This window comes from Arvicanthis niloticus, chromosome 7 (genome assembly GCF_011762505.2).
Source record: "Arvicanthis niloticus isolate mArvNil1 chromosome 7, mArvNil1.pat.X, whole genome shotgun sequence".
In the NCBI taxonomy this organism is placed as follows: Eukaryota; Metazoa; Chordata; class Mammalia; order Rodentia; family Muridae; genus Arvicanthis; species Arvicanthis niloticus.
The window spans coordinates 40288706-40311456 of NC_047664.1; the positions used below are offsets into that span (position 1 = coordinate 40288706).

The 22751-nt window shown below is 47.9% G+C and overlaps 1 protein-coding gene across 3 annotated transcripts in view; it reads right to left on the bottom strand.

Annotated features, from left to right (window-relative positions):
* Positions 1 to 739: 739 nt before the first annotated feature.
* Trmt44 (tRNA methyltransferase 44 homolog) overlaps positions 740 to 22751 on the bottom strand; it is a 30268-nt gene continuing 8256 nt past the window's right edge. The window contains exons 1-11 of one of the 3 annotated variants that reach the window (XM_034509350.2): positions 21868 to 22397; positions 21394 to 21508; positions 19961 to 20180; positions 18238 to 18306; positions 17077 to 17184; positions 16322 to 16393; positions 13919 to 14025; positions 12730 to 12913; positions 11376 to 11808; positions 9393 to 9509; positions 740 to 1588 (exon numbers count right to left, since the gene is read on the bottom strand). In XM_034509350.2, the coding sequence (XP_034365241.1) occupies positions 1359 to 1588; positions 9393 to 9509; positions 11376 to 11808; positions 12730 to 12913; positions 13919 to 14025; positions 16322 to 16393; positions 17077 to 17184; positions 18238 to 18306; positions 19961 to 20180; positions 21394 to 21508; positions 21868 to 22354 (2142 nt within the window). In that variant the 5' untranslated portion in view covers positions 22355 to 22397 and the 3' untranslated portion in view covers positions 740 to 1358. Of the gene's footprint in view, positions 1589 to 9392; positions 9510 to 11375; positions 11809 to 12729; positions 12914 to 13918; positions 14026 to 16321; positions 16394 to 17076; positions 17185 to 18237; positions 18307 to 19960; positions 20181 to 21393; positions 21509 to 21867; positions 22401 to 22751 lie in introns of those variants that run through there. The other 2 variants (XM_076938350.1, XM_076938349.1) reach the window with 2 other exon arrangements.

A 22751-nucleotide genomic window follows, 5' to 3' on the forward strand; every position in this document is an offset into this window, starting at 1 on the left:
AGCTCTGAGCTCACTTGCTCCGCAGGTCCTGTCACTGGTACGGTAGAACACTGCTTTAACAGACTAGCAATGCAGCAGAGACAGGTCTGGTCACCTCCCCCATGAGCACTTCCCTAGGCTTGTTCATACTCATGCAGGGGCCCTGGAGGGGGTGTGAGCCAATGAAGGAGCAAGCCCACAGCTCATCTGGAATGTGCTTCTGTGGTGTCTTCTCCCAGAGCAACCCAGGCTTCAGCATGAGGCTTTGTGAACTAGAAAAGGTGGGAACCTAAGACTGTTGTCCCACCTCTTGGTCTAGCTGTCTTAACATGGGGCCCCAGAAAAATCAGAAGGCCAGATCCCAACACCTCTGGGAACCTTACCTAACTAAATTCTTGGGATCCATTAGATTTCCAGGCACCTACAGGGTCTGAGACCAAACAGTGCCTTTCAGACAGGAGGCCAGGCTGGACAAGGGCTCTACAGCTTCTAGGCCCCTATGGACATGGGAGAAAAGGCAATTACAGGCAGGGCCAATGAGGACAGAGACTGCTCCTCTTTGAGTTCCTGAGACACATAACCTAGTCCCTCCAAGAGAGTGGTGGTAGTACTGCCTGGGGGCAGACTGCCATCACCGCTCTGGGAGCTGGGGCTACTAAAGTGTCAAGGGAAGAGGTGGGAGCAAGCTGTGGGTTCTCACCAGCTGGGCCTGAGACCCCATGATGGCTGCCCTGCCCCAGGATGCTATAGAGGCCTTGGCTTTTCAGAATAAATGACTTTATTCTCACCACTCAGATGACACCAGGTTAGTTACCAGAAATACTTCTACCACATGAGGTTTCAGAGAATGGTCCCCAGGACATTCAGTTGAGGTGTTGTGAGTGCTTTGTGTAAGACTGAAAACAAATTTAAATGGAAATCATTTTTCCTGAAAGAAAAAAACCGTCCAATACCTCTGGGGAGCAGGTTCTAAAGAGAAGGATAAGGCAGAGGCAGGCTAAGCTTACTCTGAGTCATGCCTCGAACACCAGGTGACCATGTATGACTCTGGAAGCTGTTTTCTGTAGGACTCTGATAAAAACCTCAAAAGGCCCTGTGCCTGTTTTCAGGGATCTTGTGACCAGTCTGAGGAGAGCTCCTTGGCAGAGGAGACCTGGGTCACACAGCCCTGAGAATGAGAAGGTCACCTGAGGCTGACATGGTGGCTCTGGCATCAGAACAGTCCAAAAAGGGCTGAGCAGGCTCCACAGCCTGCAGACACATACCAGTGACTGACAGTGGCTATACATACCACCCAGCCCCAACATGAAGTCATCAGGACAACGGAAACAGGCAGGAGAGTCACTGATCCAACAGCTAGAGAACACTGAAGAGGTGACTCAGGGAGCCTGCCTCTGCTTCTTCAAGGTCTGAGACAGGCGCAGCTCTTCGGGCCCATGGGCAAAGGGGCAACGGGCAGCAGGCAGCACACAGCCATCAGGATGGTGAGTGAAGAACCAGCAGATTCGAGTCTTGAACACCTCTGCAGACAGGCTCCGCTTGGCTTCTGGAGGCTTTTCCCTCTGCAGCTCCTGCCGCCAGTCACGGATGTGAACTCGCCCATTCAGAACTGAGGTTTAGAACAAAAGACAAAGTCTAAGACTTTAGCTTGAGTGTCATTAGTATATAGGGATTGACAAACGCCACCTTGTGAAGAGTCCTGCCAGGGAGTACAGGGTCAAGTGAGGGCCTTCAGCTGTAAGTCCTGCCGCAGGGGACCTGGATGCACAGTGTATAGTAGTCAGGAGATGGTCAGAGTGGCCTGCTGCCCTTTGCCACTTCATTTGAGGAGCCAACAGTTCCGTGTGAAACTCAGCCAAAGCAACCAAACCTTCTGGTCCCCCCACACCCCCCTAGTACTGTAAAACTACCTGTAGCCAGGGTGGCGGGAGGAATAGTGCCACATTGAGGAAGTCTGGCTCCCTGACTTCCAGGGCTGAACAGAGTGTGTATGAGTGAATGCAGCTTCCTGTCGGCTCTGGGATCCCCTGTGCTATGGCCCCAGTGCTTGGCTACTGCCAGAAGTAAATATTTCCCTTGGAAACCTGAGCAGTGAGTCCTGAGAGGACCCTATGGCACAGGACACAGGGAGGGTTTCGTCTTCAGGGATGGCTTGAAGCCCCCAGAGTCACGTGACACCACATGCAACCACCTCCTTTGGGCTGAGGTTTGTCTTTCCTGAACTAAAGCCCAGGTTAGGGTCACTTCAGGACACTTTGAAAGAAGTTTCCCAGAGCACAGCCTCCCACCACAGCAAAGGACTGTGACTGTGGGCCCAGAACTCTCTGAACTGTGCTTAGAGGAGCCTCGAGGGTCTTCCAGAAGCACCAGGACATTAGTCTGTCAGTGGCCAGAAGCCCCTGTCCCTGCTGGAAGTTCTGACATGTTTAAGTAATCCGAGGCCAACAGTGGACTTGAAGCCTGCCCTCAATGCTGGCTTGGGCCTTCCCTAACGACATGGTGGCCAGCAGGAGAAACCTCCCTGGACACTTAGGAAGTAGTAGCATGCCCAGCCACACATTGGGGTACTATTTGCAAGGCTCGTGTGGTCAGGCCCAGTCAGTAAGTATAAAGACCAAAAGGGAGCACTAATAACAGGAGCCTGGAGCGGGAATAGCTAGGCATCTAGTATGCACAGTGTTCTAATGTTCCCAGTTTATACCAGGATGTCACTCTGGAAAGATGGTGCCAGGCACCAAGAGGGGTAGCTCTCCAGGGCACATGCCATCTATCCAAGTCAGACCACCAACAGCTCTCCTCTGGGAAATGTGCTGGTAATTTAAAATGGAATCACAGGAACACATTTGTTCCCTTTTCAAGCCCCAACTCATGCCCCCTGCTGGATTGCAAAGAAGCAAAGAAGGTTCTACTCAGCAGCTGCTCCACAACAGCCTCTCACTTCACATGCTGAGAACCAGGGAACAGAAAGAGCACCAACGTGCTGTCTTCAGGAGTACCGGCACTAGGGTTTCTCCTGGCCTGGACTGTTAAACTCACTGGTGACCATGGGTAAGTCACCAATTCCTCTAAGCCATGTCCAACTCCTGTAAATGAGGAGGCCACTTCACCAGCAGACAGCAATAAACAACCAACCCATGAAGGGCTCTGGAAGGGGTGGAGCCAAGATAGGGTCAGTTCTGATATGGCATGGACACTGTGCATGTGACCCGACCTTAAACCATCTGAAAGCTTCCTCAGGAGCACACATGCCTCCAGATCAGCCAGAGCCACATTAGCTTAAAACAAAACAAAACACCAGCCAGAGATAAGCTCCAGCTTCAGCACATATTTTCTGCATGACTGCAAAGACAATGTTCACGAGGCACTGGATCCCTAGCCTTCTACTCAGAAATGATTTCAAAAATAACTGCACCCCCCCCCCCCACAGTGAACTGCACAGAAAAGTGGTTAACCCCATACATGCATATTTACACTTGACAGGAGAGACCATCCCTCATAAAGTCAAAGAAAATGTAAGGCCCCTCAGGCTATAGTATTTTAACTGATTAAAGCTTTCTAAGTAAGCACAAATGCTGCGCACTGGGCAGTTCATCTGGACGTCTGGGTGTGGGGCTCTTGGTTTCAGCAATGTCTCCAGGAGGATGTCAGGCCATTCCTGCACCTACCCACAGCAGCATTCACCCAAGTGAGGGCCAGTTAGCTTGACAGAACCATATCCAACTTCTCAAGGACAACTGGACCACCCAAGGGCAGCTGTGTAGACTCACAGCCATGCCCTCACATGAGAGAGTGCCTGACACCCATGTTCCCAGGTGTACACACAGGCAGCAAGTACATACATGTTCAAATACATTGTTCAGGAGCGCCTGACAGCCATGCTCTCATGTACATGGGACAGCACACATCTGTGCTCAAATATATGCAGCAGCACACACCTTGTCTTTCACAATGACATGGAAGAGGAACATGGGATCCTTTCTTCCTTAGGTGTAAGGTCTGTGAGGTGAGACTGGGACAACTCTTCCAACTGTGTCTCCCCATCAAGGCCCCATTCCCTATCATCATCAGTCAGTGGCTCTTCGTGGATTAAGGCTGACCCTAACCTGTCTCCAAGTCCCAGGCTGTTAGGATGAGGTGCACTATGCTGAGGTGGCTCTCAGTTTCAGGTGGTACACCACAGAGGAACCAGTGCTGAGCTGAGAGCAGCTCATACCATCACCTAGACCCATGGAGCTCAACAATGCAGTCTGAGAGACTTGACAGGGACCTTGGGCCAATGTGCCACAGGTCCTAGAAGCAGACACAGTAGCCAGGCTGTTCCTTCCCAGGCCACTTGGGTATCAACCGTCTGTGCTAGTCATAGAAGCCACAGTTCTCTGGGCACTGCAGCAGCCTGTTATCAACCCAGACCACCACCCCACTGACTAAAACTTTCCTGGACCTCCTCATTTTCAGGTTCCTCTCCTCCTGGATCTCTTCAGTTCGCAGCCTACTCTCCTCTTAGACAGCTTCATTTCCTGAACTTCCCTCCTACCGGTCATGTCTAGAGCACCACCGCCTAAGAAAAGCTTTTCTGAGTAACTGAGCCTGAGTGGATGCCTGTAGTGAAGGCGTACAGGTAAATCGAGACAACGCCTGTCCTGATCATGATAAACATGAAAGTTCCTGGGGTAAATGCACTCCAGGTGGGGTGTGCTGGCTAGTTTTATGTCGACCTAACATAAGCTATAGTCAGGGTGAATGCACTCCAGGTGGGGTGTGCTGGCTAGTTTTATGTCGACCTAACATAAGCTATAGTCATTTGAGAGGCAGCAACCTCAACTGAGAAAATGCCTCTAGAATACTGGGCTGCAGACAAGCCTGTAGGGCATTTTCTTAAGTAGTGATTGACGTAGGTAGAACTACCCCTAGGTTGGTGGTCCTGGGTTCTACAAGAAAGGAGGCTGAGCAAGCCATGGAGAGCAAGGCAGTAAGCAGCACCCCTTCCACAGACTTTGCATCAACTACTGCCTCCAGGTTCTCACTGGCTTGAGGTCCTATATTGGCTTTCCTAAATGGACTGTGATATGAAAGCCAAATACACTCTTTCATCCCTGCAATGGTTTGATTGGTCCAGGAAGTGACACTATTAGAAGTGTGATCTTGTTGAAGGAAGTGTGTCATTGTGGGTGTGAGCTTTAAGACCCCTGTCCTAGCTGCCTGGAAGCCAGTCTTCTCCTAGCAGCCTTCAGATGAAGATGTACAGCTCTCAGCATCTCTTGCACCATGCCTTCCTGGATGCTGCCATGTTCCCACCTTGATAATACTGGACTGGACCTCTGAACTTGCAGGCCAGCCCCGATTAAATGTCATCCTTATAAGAGTTGCCTTGGTCATGGTGTCTGTTCACAATAGTAAAACCCTAACTAAGACACTTCCCAAATTGTTTTTGGTAATAGTGTTTATCACAGCAATAGTGACCTCAACTAAGACATGGGGTTGTAGGAGGAGCTAAGGTGGGAGGAGTAGAGAGGAAGAGGAAGAGAAAGGAGAGGAAGAGGAAAAGGAGGAGCTAAGAAAGAGACGAAAAATGAGAGAGGCGAATATGGAGGCGGATGTTCACTTGTTTGTACCAAAGGTAGTTAGTATATCTAGGTTGGGTATTGGGCCACACTTCTGATTGTATGGGCATCTTGTTATTGATCATTACTAAATATATAAGCCTTTGGATAATCTAAGCATTAGAGTCTCATCTGTACTGAGCCCATGTGGTTGGTGGGATGGTGTGGAAGATTGGCAAATTCATCTCCCACACTGGTGTCTCCTGGGTGGCAAGGCTGGTGTCTCTAGCTGGCTGTTTCTAGCTGCAGCGCACATGTGGCCTCTGGCCACACAACATGGTGGCTGAGCTCAGCAGAGCTGCTGCAGAGTAGACAGTGGCGGCCACTTTTTAAAATAATTACTACAACAAAGTACGCACCAACTTCTGGCACGAATTCACTAGAAATTTAAGTCTATTCACCTGAGAGTAAAAGTTTTTTTTTTTTTTTTTAAAGAAAAAGCAAGTGAGTGATTAGTGCTGATAGGAGTCACATGATTCCAGCGCAGGAACTATGAATAAAGAGATTGCTGGCAGGCAGGTCCTCTGCTAAGAGAAATTGCAGGCTGCTGCAGTCAGAGCCAAATAAATAAGCCTCCATTGTGGAGCAGTTACTGATTTAAGTATAAAGTTAAAATATAGGGATTATTTGCTTTTAGGAAATATTTATAAACAGATTTGTCGGAATCACGTGGGTATTATTGCCCGAGATTTGGAACTTAAGATAGGGAAAATTGTGTACAAGTGGAAGCTGCTCTGGTGTACAGAGACAAACAGATAGATGGTATAAATAAAAAACTGTTCTAGGCAAAGGGCCAAACAGAAAGAGAGTGTAAATCAGGTGTGTTTAAATGATATAAAGTCATATTGCCTTACAGGAGACTCAGGTTCTGTCTAACGTGGGCCCCACGGGAATTCTGGGTTCATTTCCTGCTTGGCAAAATAGGGAAAAAAGATGGGTGTGATTTTCAGTTTTGCGGTTATATTTTTCCTCTGGGAAAGAGGTCAAGATAAAGGTTTTTCTGGTTACTGGCTCTCAAGGATAGGTTTAGGTTTAGGGAAAAAGATTTTGTCTGTGTGTTTTCAGAAGCGATGATTAAGATATTTCTGCGTTCCAGAATTATATGGATTAGACATGACAGAGGCAGGCCACCAGAAGACTAGATTCCAGAATTCAAACAAAAAATTTTCTTGATACTAAAATTTGTTTTGAGAAGTGTATATTGCAGAATACACAGCCTCGGTGAATCTACTCATTAAGCAAGCTGAGCAGAACTGCTTGAACCTCTGATGTCCTGGAATTTCAGCTGGATGCAATGAAGACACAGACATCAGAGGCTTATCAATTTACCCTTCCCCATGCCCCTCTTCTAGTAACTCAATGCCCATAATCAGCTTGAAGAAGTTAATGAAGAGTTGGTGGCCCTGTTCCCTGGGCTTGGGTACTGAGGTCTTTAATATTGGGCTGTCTTTCTAGGGAAAAGTAGTGGTTTTGTTGGAACAAGGAGAAATAGATAGGATTTATTGCATAGCCATAACCTATTGGTAGAAATCTGTTTAATTGTTATTAAGCTAAAGTTTAATTTCTTAAATGGTACAAAATCTACTTTGATTTCAAATTTAAGATTTTCATTGGTACGAGTTTCTTATTGATATAAAATTGAGATTAATATTGTTACTCTCCTAGGCATTGTGCCTATAGAACACAATGAGGAATACAAGGTTTAGACCCAGTCCTTCTTTAACTTTCTAAAACTGATTTGATATGATTAGCCTGTGAGTTAAGGGCCTATAGCAAATTCATGGCTTTGAGTTTATTGTTAGGGTGTTTTCTATATTTTAATTAGAAATAGCTAAGAGGAGTTAACAGACAACAGTCCAGATTGCCTTACATGGATAGTTAGTTTTCAAAACGTCAGAAGTCCACAGAATTGATGTTACAAACATTTCTGTATTAATGTTTATTTTGATTAGAGACCTGTCTGCTCCTGACAGCTTCCCTGTCTTGGATTCTAAGAAGAAATTGAGCATCTCTGGAGTTACTCCAGTTGTGGTGAGTCAGCCACTAGGCAAAAATTGCCTCTTGTCATCTACAGACAAATTACTGTTCAGAAAAGGACACACTTGTGGAATAGTTGACTGATTATATCTGCCAAGACAGAGTAATCAGCCCTTAATAATTCTGCATTACTAGGTCTGTAGATGATACTGGGCCAGACGGCTGAAGATTGAATGCTCCAGCATTTTGAGGTTTAGGGACTGTCCAGGTGTTCAGCGGTCTCTATAAATTGGCTAAATTTTAGAAGCCATGCTTTATGCTTCCCATAATTTCAGTTAATTCAGTCTTTCTGGATTTCTGACAGGGTTGAAGACTTACAGTCTCATAGCCAATCCTGGTTATTTACTTTGAGAGAACAGATTTGAGAGGATGGTTTTCAGCTGACATTCATTCTAAAGCCAAGAAAAAAGCCAGGTTCAGAACTAAGTCTTTTAGTTAGGAGAGATGACAGAGGTTCTGTTTAATCAACAAAATGATGGACTGGGTATTAGGTCTATCTTGTACTTTACTGATACAAATTGGTATGGTTACGCTCTAATTGTATTTTGAGAGAAAGTTTTTTATTTTAACAGGAAGGGTGATAGTAGGAGGAGCTAAGGTGGGAGGAGTAAAGGAGAGGAAGAGGAGAAGGAAGAGGAAGAGCTAGGGGAGGAGAGAAGTGGACATGGAGGCTGATGTTCACTTGTCTGTAGCAGTCAAAGGTAGTTGGTATATCTAGGTTGGGTATTGGGTTATACTTCTGATTGTAAGGGTATCTTGTTATTGATCATTACTAAATATGTAAGCCTTTTGATAATCTAAGCATTAGAGTCTCATCTGCACTGAGTCTGTGTGATTGGCAGGATGGTCCGGGCACTGTCCAGCCTTGCAGAGACAGTGTGGAAGATTGGCAGAGCTATCTTCCATGCTGGCGTCTTGTGGGTAGCAGGGCTGGTGTTTCTGGCTGGCCGTTTCTAGCTGCAGTGTACACGTGGCGGACGTCTGATCTAGGCAGAGATGCTGCAGCCTAGACAGTTGGCTTGACTGGTGGCCGGCCGCTTTTTAAGTAATTACTACAAAGGGATACTTTTAGGAGAGATACACCCCATGAAGTGGGAGTGGCCTGTGGAGAGAGCTGGTGAGAGGACTTGGCTCCTGGAGCTCTTCTCACCTTGTGCTATTTCTACACACTCATGGATTTACAGTGCCATCTCTACACTTCAGGCCTCTGGGTAGACACTGTCATACTCCACTCTCCATCCTTAAATACTCCTGCAGGACAGGGACTGAGCCACAACCCACCAAGAATCCAGTGTTGAAGATATCAAACAGAGACTAGAAGACTCATGACTCCAACTTGACTGATGGGCTCTACAGCTCCATGTGCTTCTTGTTAAAGGTAGCAGAGGTGAACCAATGTTCTGTGGTGACAAAAGATGCAGCCAGCAGGCTTTGCAACTAACCACCTTCCCTTGTGAGGAACAGGCATCACAGAAGCAATGGCATATCCTAAACAGGAGCTGTCTGGACCAAGGCACAGGGAGTCTGAGTAGAGGCTGGAGTGTGTTTAGAGAGAAGGGTAGCTATGGCCTCACCCTACAATACAAGCTGCTGGTGACCTGGATAGACACAGGGATGCCATACTGTCCACTTGGTTCTTCTGAACATCTAGGATGCCCCTGATTATCACAACCCCCTCAATGGCGGACAGAAAGCAAGTGCTATGGAACGCACAGGGAGGAACCTGCTCTGGGGACAAGCAGGAAGGACAGTGTATGGCAACCTCAGAGATTTTACCTTCAAACACCTGATGCCTATTCCTGAGCAGAGTCTGTAGGCCACCACACTCCCGCTTCAGCCGCTGCAGCGTCTCTGAGCTTAGTTCTGCAGCCACTTCTGCCAAGGAAAGGCTCCCTGTGGAAAAGCAGGTTTCCACAAACAGCCCAAATTACAAGCCTATAGTCAACAGAGACTGTTGGGTCCCGAAGCCAAAGCCAATTCTGAAGTTTCAGGCGTGCTTCAGCTGCAGGACCCCATTAGTGCAGTCTACTGAATCCGTATCATACAACCACAGGTTATGCGGGTGGCAGTCACCCCAGCCACAGTGACAGTGTGCCAGCATGCAGGACCACATGCTTCCACTATGCAGGCTGAGCATCAAGTAAGCCTATCAATACCTGGTGGGTGGCCTAGCCCCCATGAGATATGGCTCACAGCTGAGGAGGCAGGACCAACAGGCAAGCTTCTAGCTGTGTCTCTTGGCCAGGCTGTCAAAACTTTGCAGGACACTGCCCATGTGAGCCAGGCACACAGGTGGAGCTGGAATGGGAGGTGTGACACAGAACTGCAGATATCACAATAAGGTCTCTCCCATTCACAATGCTGCCCAAGACCCTGCTCAGACATGAAAACACTCTGACCAGACAGCAATGACAATGAAGTGTATTCCAATTAAGATGACAATGGGTCTCCATGGGTGCATTTGCCAAGAATCTCACCCTGCAGTGCACCTATGCCTCCTAGAGCTGGAGGCTAAAGGCAGCCCAGCCTCCACAGCCTTATTACTTAAGCAGTAGCAGCACTGCCTGGCCCAGACTGGAGGGCCTCCTTCAGCAATGTCATACTGAGGGAAATACCCAGGCCTCCATCAGGCAGAATGGGGAGAGGACATGGGTAGCCTCTGAGGCCCAGGCTCTTCTTCCTCACACTCCCAGGGTTACCTGAGAGTCTGTAACAAACCCAGGTCTCCAGATACCCATCAGGGAAGGTATGGTACCCAGAACTACTCCTGCTAGCAGGCAGGATGAGACCCAGCCCCTAGAGCCATCTCTGGACCTAGGTTTGAAAGAGGGCCCATCTTGCTCATGACTTTCTATCCCAGCCACAGCCAACAGTCCCCCCCCCCCCAAATTCCCATCACTTCCTCTGCTAAACTAGGAATCCTGCTGCACAGCACACTCAGGAACTTTTGGACCCTGCTGCCATCCCAGCGCTGCCCCTCTGTACTTCCAGCCTTGGTGGGAAACCTTGCCTCCCTCCCTCTGCAAAGACCCCATATTATCATCTACAGAGTGCTGAGTCTTTAAGTTACATGGCCACTTGAGCCAAGATCACTCTGGCCACTCCTGGAAGCTCCCAGGGTTGGTTAGCTCTGAAGGGAAACATACAAGGTCCTGCCATGTTGTATGTGGGAAATGAGATGGATAAAGGGAAGAAACCTGGAGCCAGCAGTCACAGATGAGGATGTGGTGAGGAGAAATGTTGCCACTCCGCTTTAAGTTATGCTGGGGGCCATCTGCACCTATGAGGGGCGAGAACTAGGCAATGTTCTCAGCTTCAGGTGTAACCCTGGTTCTGGTCAGCAGATGGTCCCATACCGCCTCCTGGTGGTCACAGGTGGAAGGAAGGGGTGCAGCTGAAAGCTCTGACAGCCTTTGCATGTAATAGCAACCTTACTTTGCCTGTTTTCTCTCTGATATACAGGTTCCAGGCAATGCACAATCAAATGATAATGTCTGTTCCATGACAACAGTCTTGTATTTAGGGATTACAGTGAATGAAAGTATGAATTTGCGTTCACAGGAGTAGGATTTTTTTTATACTCAGTGACCTGTCTGTCTGTATCATTTCTAAGGCTCGAACATAAGCAGCCCTGGCTTCTGCTGTCCTCTCCTGAATGGCAACTGTGGACAGCTGCTCACTCTCACTCTCTGAGTGTGCTGAGCTACAGAAGATCCAGAAATCACAGTGGCCAGTGAGCCTGCCTCAGTGGGGGCCTACCTCCTCCATTCCAGGTCTTCAGATTCCTCGCGTCAGAGTTTCCCGTGTTGCACTTCTTTCCATCTAACAGCAAGTTTGCCACCTGTAAAACCACCTGGTCAATGAAGTCTCGAGGGAGGGAAGCACAATTCCTCACACGCTCGGCCTTTTCTCTAGGGCAGAACCCAGGCATCCAGAGTCCTGGGGCTGGGGCTCCTGCTGCTCGCCCAGCAGCCAGGCCCTCCAGCAGGCACTCAGCCCCAGCATCAAAGGTCCTGTGACTGTCCTGGAGACCAGCATCGTGAGCAGCAGTCTGGGGTGCAGAAGGTGCATGTTCCCCACCAGGTGGGCTCTGTGGATGGCCCTGTCTGCTGTGGAGGTATCGTGTTCTCTGCTCATCCATCCAGACCTCTGCAGAAGGCGGATATGTTCTGGATTTCCCAATGAGGCAGACCTGTGTTTGAAGAGACATTGAATTTCAACATTCCTGGAGCACTCTTGTGCTAAAGTACAAATTATACCAAAGATTTAGAAATTTGTCATGAAAAGAAAGAAATCCTTATTTTAAGCCTTTTGGTGGTATTAGGGATGGAATCCAAAGCCTAGTGCATGCTGGGAAGCATTACCTTCTGAAGAATACCTTTAGCCCCAAACCCTTTATTCTTTTGAACAGATAGCAACAGAAATGATTTAGTAATAATGATAACAATAAAAAGCTGGTGAGGAGTGTGGGCACAGGCGTAAGGAAGGTGCACATTAGCTCAGAGCTCTAAATGCTGCACTCTGGATGGTCCTTACTGTGGCTGCTCTTGATCCAGGGATGACACAGCTTACCTCTAAAGGTTTCGGGGGTCTGTGAGAGAGGGAGCTGTGTGTTAACCTGCTAGCATGACATTCAGTACAATGTAGGTGCCAATGCACCTAGGGAACTTCCTCCACACTCTGCCTCTGATCATTAACTCCAAAGTTAGAGTGCACACCAGCAAAGGGAGCCAACAGAGTTCTGTTAAGGCTACCAAGCCCTACCACGTGTTCTGGATTTGGAGCTAAGCAGCATCTGATGTGTTTGGTCCCCAACTGCTGGGTGTCTACCCAGCACTTACTGGGCGCCATGCATGCCATCCAACTCTAACACTGGGTCAGACTGCATGAGCTTCCTTGGTTATTAATGACAAGCAGTAGAACTGCAGCTGTGAAACACAAGTCTCTTCCACCCTAAAATGAACCTCAGCATGCTGGGAGGAGCAAGACTTGTTGACATAGACACCATTTGGAGGGAAAGCCACCAGCCTGAGGATGGGCTCTGAAGAACTTCTAAAGGAGCTCCAGGTAGAGCACAAAGAACTCCCTGGCCCTGTACCTGCCTGGCACATACCCGCTTGGTAGAAGGAATCCTGAGGCAATCCTCCTGCACATGGAAGCCACAAGAGAGCCCCACCTCCAGCACAAAGTCCAGGTACTCCCGGTATTGTGTCTTCCTGCTCTGTCGCCGCTGGTATCGCCCCACAAAATCAAAAAAACAGCAGGGCAGGACGAAGAACCGGCAGGTGTAGGAAGACCTGAAGAAAAAAGAAACCCAGGAAATCTTCAGGAGCCCAGCAGAGACCCAGGAAGACCCAAGCAGCCCAGTGCCCAGCCAGACCCAAGCAGACAGGCTCAGCATAGCATGCACACGCAGCCTGAGGCTGACCTGCCTGGCTGTTCCTGCCAATTCTTACATCTATTAATAGCAGATTTTTATTTATTTATTGTTTATATATAAGGTTTCCCGTGGCCGAGCCTGGCCATGCACTATTTATCCCTGATGTCCTTGCTCCACCTTCAATGTGCTGGGGAAACGGCATAGCTATCATATTGGGATTCTTTCCTATGGAGCTCTAAACACTGCAGCACATCATATTTATCAATAAAATACATATTGAATTAATGAAAGATAATTTCCCTGTGCAGTTACTCTGGCCCACTGTGACTTTAGCTCTCTGGAGCTGGAACTTCAGGTAGGAATCAGAACCAAGACAGATGCAGCTGGGGTGGAGCTAGAAGCAGGGCCAACTCAGAGTTCTGGTGGTGGGAGGGGCCCAAGAGAAGACTAAGGGAAGCATGGCTGAAGGCACAGGCAATGCCTCACACTCCTCAGAGGGATCTGTAAGGTGCAGATTGCTGCAAAGGGTCTGTCTAAGGAAGGATTTTTCCTGGAAGCCAAACCCTCCAAAATCGGAAGAACATTTTTAAAAAAAAGCACACATCTTTCAACATAAAAATGCCATAGAGATGATACCGTTGGGATCAATGTTGGCCAACAGAACATGGGGGAAGACACATGGTTTAGGTTTTCTAATAGGCACAGTTGCAAAAGAAAGCAGGTAGACTTAAATGCACTCAGTACATATTTGCTGTCATTTCAACACTCCTGAGTAACCACAGCAGGTAGACTTAAATGTACTCTGTACATATTTGCTGTCATTTCAACACTCCTGAGTTACCACATCAGTGGCGCAGCAGCTGGGTTGCTATCGAGGACACATGTGCACAGGAAGACACAGCCACCCGCCTCTCCTGCTCACCTGGCTGCAATGACAGGGATCCAGGGGGTGAGCTCATCAGAATGGTTACCAATCAGCCAATCAACACCAGGGAACAGGGTCGTGTCACTCGGAGTGATGGAACCTTCCTTAAGAATGTCACACAAGTTGAACTAGTCAGTCCATGCACCAGAAGCTCTGGGCCATGACCCATGGCCACAGTCCACCTACCACATTACCCTCCCAGGCCTCCTCTGTGCCCAGCTCACTAAGAGAAGGTGACTATTCTGCCCATAGTTGGTCCCCAAGAACACAAATCACTGGCAACTTTTTGAGTCCCTCAAAACAGCACTTTCTGATAACTAAACTTGTTTCCCTGCAAAAACACAGAAAGTATCCAACAGAGAGACAGTTGGTGACTGGGAGTGAGTCCACGAAGTTCCAGGCTATTCTGTCACTATGGTCAGGGAGCTCTCAGCAGTGACTCTTCACTCACACCACTCTTCTTAGCTTCTGTATACCACCCTTCCTGGTGGTCAGCAGCCAGTCTTGAATTAATGATCCCTCGAAGCAAGAGTGTCCTAGCTACCGAGATGCTGGTGGTACACTTGACATTGATGCTAAGACACTGAACGTACACAGTCCAACTGCAAGTACAAAACCACACAGGAAAACCAAACCTCTATCTAGCATTCTGCACTTCTATTTGCCCAGTTGTCTTCTTAAGTCAAGAACTTACACTATGGATCACCATTACCAGGCCACAGGGTTCTGGAAACCAGACCTGCTTTACAAAAGGCTCTGAATACAGCAAATTGCAACTACCCCGTTCTATGCACAAACTTAAGACAATCTGAGATCATCACTGAACTGTATTCACAAGAGATTCCAAATACACTCCCACTGAGCAGGGAATGGAAAGATGCTTAAGCCACAATAGATGGGCTTTCTAGACAGAGCTATCAGAGAAATCCCACTACTGTAGCTGGAAATAAACTGTGAGCACACAATAAACAGCATTCAACATCCATCAAATCCTCAGGCCACAGGCTCAGGCAGAAAGTACAACACAACACAGTTGGCTTCTACCTCACACACTCAATTCTAGCACTAAGACTAGATGGAGTCCCCAAGTCAGGTGATTCATGGAAGGGGCTGAGGCAGGTGCTAAAGATCCCTAAGGAACAACTCAAGCCTCTATACAATTCCTGAAAGCCCTTCACATCAATCGGGGATTCCTATAGTCAGGACTTACTACTGTGTGGTAGTTTGAATATGCCCATGGGAAGTGGCATTATTAGGAGGTGTGGCCTTGTTGGAGTAGGTAAGGCCATATTGGAGGAAGTACATCACTGTGGGGTTGGCTTTGAGGTCCTATGTTCAAGCTCCACCCATTGCAGCAGTGAGCCTCCTCCTGGCTGCCTGTGGAAGACAGTCTCCTTCTGGGTACCTTTAGATCAAGATGTAGAACTCTCAATTCCTCCTCCAACATCATGTCTGCCTGCACGCTGCCATGCTTCCCACCATGATGATGATAAACTGAACCTCTGATCCTGTAAGCCAGTCCCAATTAAATGTTTGCCTTTATAGGAGTTGTCTTGGTCGTGGTGTCTCTTCACAGCAATAAAATCTTAAGACAGACTAGGACAGTTTAAAGTTCCTACCAAGCAGAGGGCAAGCTCCAGGGATATAGTAGCGCTGACACCTGCCAAATAACTCCTGTTGACTGTCAGTCTCACACCCAGAACACCCGCCTGCAGGGCTTGCTATCCACCTGCAGTTTACCAACAGTCCTCAAACTGAAAACTAACATTTCTTTCTTTTTGTAGACAAGGTCTCACTATTTAGCACCAACTGGACTGGACTTGCTCATGTAGACCAGGCTGGCCTAGAACTCAAGAGATCTTGCTACCTCTACCTCCCAAGAGCTGAGATTAAAGGCATATGCCTGCCACCACACCAATCCTAAAAAATTTCTGTTTTCTTCCTTTTTTTAAGGTAAAGGTCTCATGAAACCCAGGTTGGCCTTGAACTAAGCTGATTCTTCTGCCTCCACCTCCCAAGTATCAGAATTACAGGAGTTCACCAGGTTGCTTGGCTAGACTTTTGTAACGTGAATCTACAAGCAATTATGAACCCCTGGGAAAACAACCATGAGTGCAGAAAGAAAAATTAAAAAAAAAAAAAAAAAAAAAAAAAAAAAAAGTAAGGAAAACCTCTCCGCTCCTCAAGCCTTTTTCATATTATCCCAACTTGAAAAAGAGGTAAGACGACAGAAAATGCAACAGTCTCTAGTACTTTCTGCTGCAGACAGAGCAATAATGGCTGTGGGCAGCAGTGTGTGGGACACTGGGGGCTAAATCCAGAAGCGCTCCTGCCAACAGCTGACTCAGGGGACCATTCTTGCTAGATCGGGGGGGGGGGGGGGGGGGGGAGAGAGAGTACCTCCAGCTGAGTTTGGGGTCCATACATGCCCCAGATTTTTCTTCTTCGGATATCAATCCCTCTGCCTGGATGCTGAAATGAGAAGTTCTGAGATTATGGGTTAAGTTTGGGCCGCTACAGCTAAGTCAGCAAAACTAACAAACCTGTAGGCATTGCACTGCCACATAGAAAGGGCAGGTGTGCCTGGTAACACTGCACCCGCATGGCTGGTGGGAACCTGCACCCCACCAGCGCTCACCATAGACCTTCAAAAGGGACCTGAGTAGCCTGTGTCCTAAGAACACGTCTAGGGCCAGCGCTCAGGGGACATGGCAGGGAAGGCAAGCTTGTTATCAGCCCTATCAAGGTTCCTGCACCTTCACCACAACCTTACTCTTCCCTAACTTGGGCAGAGAGCTATGGAACCTTCCTATTACTCCTGTACTCAGCCTCCAGGTCCTCTCAGGGATGCCACTGCAAATGCCCTTGTAGACACACAGGAAAGTTCCAGCTTCCCAGGCTCTGCTCTAGGCTGGCTCTGAGCCAGGCTGCAGCATCCAGAAATGTTGTTGGAGCTGGGTGTAGTTGAATACGGTTCAGAGACAGGTAGATCTTTGTGAATTTGAGGCTAACCTGGATTATATAGCAAGTTCTACGCTAGTCAAGTTACACACCAAGACACTGCCTTAAAATAATTACAAACAAAAATAAGAAACATGGGGGGCCTTTGCCCAACCCAGAGAAACCTTAAGAAACGGCAGCAGAGCTGTGCTCACCCCCTCGTTGCTCAGGATGTGGACCAGAAGGCCATTTCCACATCCCAAGTCCACGAACGACTGCTTGGTGGTGACTCCCTTCTCAGTCCTTTCCTCTTCCCATAGGATCTGAGGAAAGAGACAAAGTAAAGCCAACTCACAGGCTGACTCACTCTATTCCAGAACAATCCTAACAGGGTAAAGGCACACACCTGTGATCCCAGCTCCTTGGGAAGATAAGGCAGAAGAACTGTAAGTTCAAGGCTTGCCCAGAAGCCATGGTGGGATCCTGTCTCAAATTTTAGAAAAGTAGTTGGTGATGAACAGCTCAGTGGCAGAGCACTTGTCTGGCGTGTGTAAGGCCCTGGATTCCAGCCCAAGGATTATAAAGAAAGAGAAACGGAAGGACCCAAATGCTAATGCCACTGAGGGATGGGAGCTGGGGGTGGAGTAGCTTCTTCCAAGACCCCAGGCTCCCAGGAAGGTGACACACACGAGCTGCATACATGGGGTCTTTGGCCCCAGGGACACTAGGCTGCCCACCCCAACACACACACACTCTTTCCCCTGATATTGTACTCATTTAGGACTGAGGTAGAGCTTAGTGGTACCCATGGTAGAGTGAGGCCAGCACATATAAGGCCCTGGTTTCCATGCACTAGAAACATCCAGTGGTCATCTCTAGGCACCAGCACACTAAGATGACTCAGGGTTTCTTCATACTTTCTCCTCATCCTTTAACTTCTACATGCTTTGACAACCAAAATAATCCTGTTTTCCAAACTAAGAGAACTACAAGTTAAAGAGAACAGGGAGGCTCTAGTTTAAACACTGTAGAGATAAGAAAATCAAAAGTGCTGAGAAAAGAAGTGTCCATGTCAGCTGCCCAGGCAGCAAGTTAAGGACGGACTAGGGAAGAGAGCCCAGCCCACAGGTGGACAGCACAAGATTGTTGGTGCCTCTACAGTGACAATTGTGTCTCACTGACTGACATCTGCCCTCCAGCTTCCTGATTCACACTTGCTCTGTGCTCATGAAGGAGTCAAGCAGGATGTGAAACCACTTCACAGCAGGGCAAAGCAGAAGTCCTGACTTGTGAATTCTCTACCCCCAAATAGTAGCATCTTCCAGAGGCAAGCTCCACACACTCCATGTGAGTGTGAACACTGCAAGTATTCTTACCAGCAGGTATGTAGCGATGGCCACGTCTTCATAGACAAACTTTTCAGGATCTGTTACTTCAGGCCAAACCTAAAACGTTTACAGATAATATGTAAATAGCTGTGAAATCAACAACTTAAAGTATCACTAAACAGCCTAGGTCAAACCAAACTAATCACATAGTAAATAAGGGCACTTTCATTTCAAAAGCAAGCTCAGTTGATTTCTTGCAGTAAGTGCTTTATACAAAATGTTATTATACTGCTTGTTAAGGACAGATTGTATCCTGCACAAAGTGATCCAAAGCATCAACAATATAGTTGAAGATGTTAGTCACAGAAAAAAAGCCAGCTTATCTGAATAGAGACAATGACTAATGAAACCAGAGAGAAGAGCAGGGCTAGGGAGGTGCCTCAGTAGGTAGAGTGCTGAGTTCAAATCCACAGTACCCACATAAAAAGCCATATATGGTCATGTGGGGTCCTGTAGTCCCAGCCCTGGGTCACTAGAAATAGGAGGATCACTGGGACTTGCTGACTGCCAGCCTAGCTCCCAGTTCAGTGTAAAACGCTCATGATGGAGCAGGCCACAACTCTGCATGTGATGCATAGATGCACATAGGTGCACGTACCCCCATACGCATACTCATGCAAGCACTCAGACGAAGAAATAATGAGAGTGGTGCAGATGGCCACAGACTGGGACTCACAAGACTGGGCTAAGTACACAGGGACAGGTTCTGATGATGACAGGCGGGACAGTTAAGACACCCTGAGAGTCAGCCATCTACACAAAGGACAGGTACAGTGAATGATGCAATGCATAAACCATGTCCTGGGAACAGTTTAAAAGCTGAGAACCAGGAGTACCTTCTTAAAGGTATTCAGAGTTGCAGGGGAAGAAGACCTTCTCAGGGCCATGTCTGCAGGACAAGGGAACCCAGCTGTTGTACAGATCTGAACAGTATCTCTATAATGACTCTCTGAGGCTCCAGGCCTGTGGCTTTGGTTACTCTGCCTTATAATGCAAGGACTAACTCCAAGTTCATGAAGGACACCGCTTTTTTAGAGTGACTGTCTTAGAAATACCTTTAAGTTAATGAGGCCAGGTCTGGAGAGGCAGCTCAATGAGAGCTTACTGCTCTTGCAAAGAACCTGAGTTTGATTCTCAGCACACAAGTCAGGCAGCCTACAACCAGCCTGTAAGTTCAGCCCCAGGGGAATCTGACACCCCACTATGTCTCTATGGGCAACTGCATGCACGCACATGCACGCACACACACACACACACACACACACACATAAATAAATAAAAAATTAAAATAATTTCTTTAAACTAGCCAGACCCACATGGTGGCACATGCATGCATTCCCTAGCACTTGGAGGATGAGGCAGAAGGACCATGAGTTTCAGGCTAATGTGGGCTACGTAGAGACCTTGTCTCAAAAAACAAAAATGAAATTTAAACAAAATGTAAACTTTATAATACAGTAACACAATGTTTATTGATTTTTTTAGATTAAAATTCCCCTTTTGAGTTCTTGAAAAATGCAAAAAAGTTTACTTCTGGTTTTAAAAATGTACTCAAACATGCGCTTGGTTTACATTATCTGTACCCATAGTTGGGTTTCAGTGTGGTGCCTGAACTTGATAGGAAGTCCACAGGAACTTGATAGAGTCCCTGGCAGGCACTGGTTATACCACTTGTTAGATGAGGGGACTGTGGACACGCCTCGAGCATTACCTTTACCATGTCTCTGTACTTCTCTTTGAGCTTCTGGTACATCCTGCTATAGCGCTGGATGGACACCAAGGAAAGTGTGCTTTTAAACTCACTCTTCCTGTTCTCCACTGCCCACCTGGCCAGCTTGGACAGCAGTTCTTCTCCTAGCCAGGCAGGCTTAGGATAGATAACACCATCTGAATGCCACCTCTCTGGACAGAAAATTAAAACAGATATGAACCTTCAAAAATAAGAGAAATACCAATGAGAAGTGCTGGCTTCAATTCTTACTCCTAAGTCACATGTTTATTTCCCAGAAGGGAGGAGTAACTACAACACTCTTTCTCTCAGTGTGTGTATGTGTACATGTGTGTATGTGCATGTTGTTGTTGCTGGTATCAAACCCAGTACCTAGCTAGGCACAAAACGGGCAGTGTTCTACTACTGAATGACAAACCTATACTTTATAAGAGGTACACTAAACTATGACAGGATATGCCACCCACTACTCTGGACCAAGATATACAAACAGCAGCATGATAATGGGATTAGAGTTCATGTGAATTTGGTCTAGATTTTAAAAGTCCCCCAAAGGCTCCTGTGTTGAAGGCTCAGTCCCCAGTTTAGCTGAGTTCAAAGGTGGGGACTCTGGGAGGTAACTGGACCATGACAGGACCAACATCATCAACAGGCTAACTCATAGACACATTCAGCTTAAGGGATATTGGGAGTGGTGGGAACTTAGAGGGTGAGTGAAGTTTTGTTGGAGAAAATAGGGAGTTGGGTTGAGGGTGGGCTCTTAAGGGCACAATTTGACCATGGTCCCTCTTGATTTCTGGCTGCCTTGAGTGAAAGGCTCATGTTCCTATTTCCTCACTATAGGCCCCAAAACCAAACAGCGGAGTGATCACAAACTAAAACCTGAGACCCCTTTAAAATTCTCTCATTTCTCTCTCTCTCTCTCTCTCTCTCTCTCTCTCTCTCTCTCTCTCTGTGTGTGTGTGTGTGTGTGTGTGTAAAAGTCAGAGGACAGCTCAAAGAACATGTGGGTTCTAGAGATCAAACACAGCTTGTAAGATTTGAAGCAAGCGCCTTTAAGCAGAGTCATCTCACTGGTTCTCAAACATCCTTAATTTGACTCCCTTGGATATATACAACAGAAAGTTGACTAACAGAGTATCCCAGTATCCCAGCGAGTTGCTGTAGACCCTTAATCCCTTAATGGCATATGGAACGTAGAGATCAAGGACTCTGGCTACTGGATACATTGTGATCCCCAACCCAGGACCAGCACCAGGAACTAGCAGAGTGGTGACTATAGTATACATCTGAGATCTGCCAGCCAACACAAGACCTTGGCTTTTCTGTACCCCAGAACCTTCCAGCTATCTGCGGATAGAACATCCATGATGGGCATCACGTAGTGGTGCAAGAGAGCAGTATCCAGCTCTTACCATTCTCCTTCCCTGTGGTGGAGACGGAGCTGATACACGTTGCTCATTTTAACCTTCAAATTCCCCTCATTATCTTCTTCCAAGGGCAAAAAGGTGACACTCCCACTAGAGACATCTGAGGGGAAAAGACAGGACATCAGGTTATAGGTGCTCTAAACAGATCCCTTGGAAGTAGAACTGAGCAGCAATGGACAGGAGAGTGATGCTTTCCAATCCCTGGTGGCTGTCCAGCGCTGGGGAGAAGGGCTCTACACTTTGGACACACCATAGCCAGCACTTAGAACATACAAGGCCAGAGCTGGGCAGTGTGTGGTATCACGCTCCTTTAATCCCAGCACTTGAGAGGTTGAGGCAGGTGTATCTGTGAGTTCGAAGCCAGCCTGCACTACACAGCGAATTGCAGGCCATATAAAGCCCTATCTCAAAAAGTGAACGCTTTTCAGTCTGTTTGCGCTCTTCCCACTATTCTCCTACCTTGCACCACCAGTTCTTTCTTAGGCTCTGTAAGGGGGAAGTGCGGGCTCGCTTTCGGGATAACAGTTCTGAGAACCAGGTCGAGGTCCTGCGTGGCTTCAGGCTGAGAACCCAACGAGGGGCCATAGAGGAAGGCCAGCATTTCCGGATTGGCGTGGACGAGGCTTTGAGAGACTCGGTCCCATAGCGAGTTCAGGTCAGCTGCGGGAGCGGTGCCTTCGAGGCCCGCCCTAAGCCCCAACTCTGGCTCTCCTTCGGGAGAAGTCTGTCCGGATTCCATCTCCAGCCCGTGTCCCTGTCCCTGCCGCGGTCCACACTCCGCTTGAGCGCCGGGCCGCAAAGTTCTCCCGCGGGCTTCCATGCGGGCGCCGCACAGCCTCTTGTTGGCCACCTGTGGCCTCTCCAGCCACACGGTCACGGCGGCCCAGAAGCCTGCAGGCAGCAGAGCATCAGGGTCGCTTAGCGGAATTCTACGCAGCTCCTCCATGTCTGCGCGCTGGCGCGTTGAGATGACGCGACCCGGAAGCCCATTGACTGACGGGAGTTAGAACCAGAGCCCGAAAGGCCCTCCTTCTGTTTTGTTGGCTGGGAGGTAGCCTCCGGCGAGGGGCTGGTGAAGGATGGGACGAGGGCGGAGCAGAGTGTAGGCTGCCGTAGGTACAGTCTTCCGGGATCCTCCAAGACTGAACGGACAGCGTCTTCTCCGCTTGCATTCTTGCGTGAAAATAAGAGTTCCCAAGCGGTACATCCATCTCACGCCCCCCAAATGAAGTTTTGCCCCATAGGTTCTACCTCGCCCACGGCAAAGCTAATAATACGCAGAGGGTGTTATTGAGAAAATAAGACTTAACTGATGCTCTCAGTAAAAAGCCACACTTATGTGG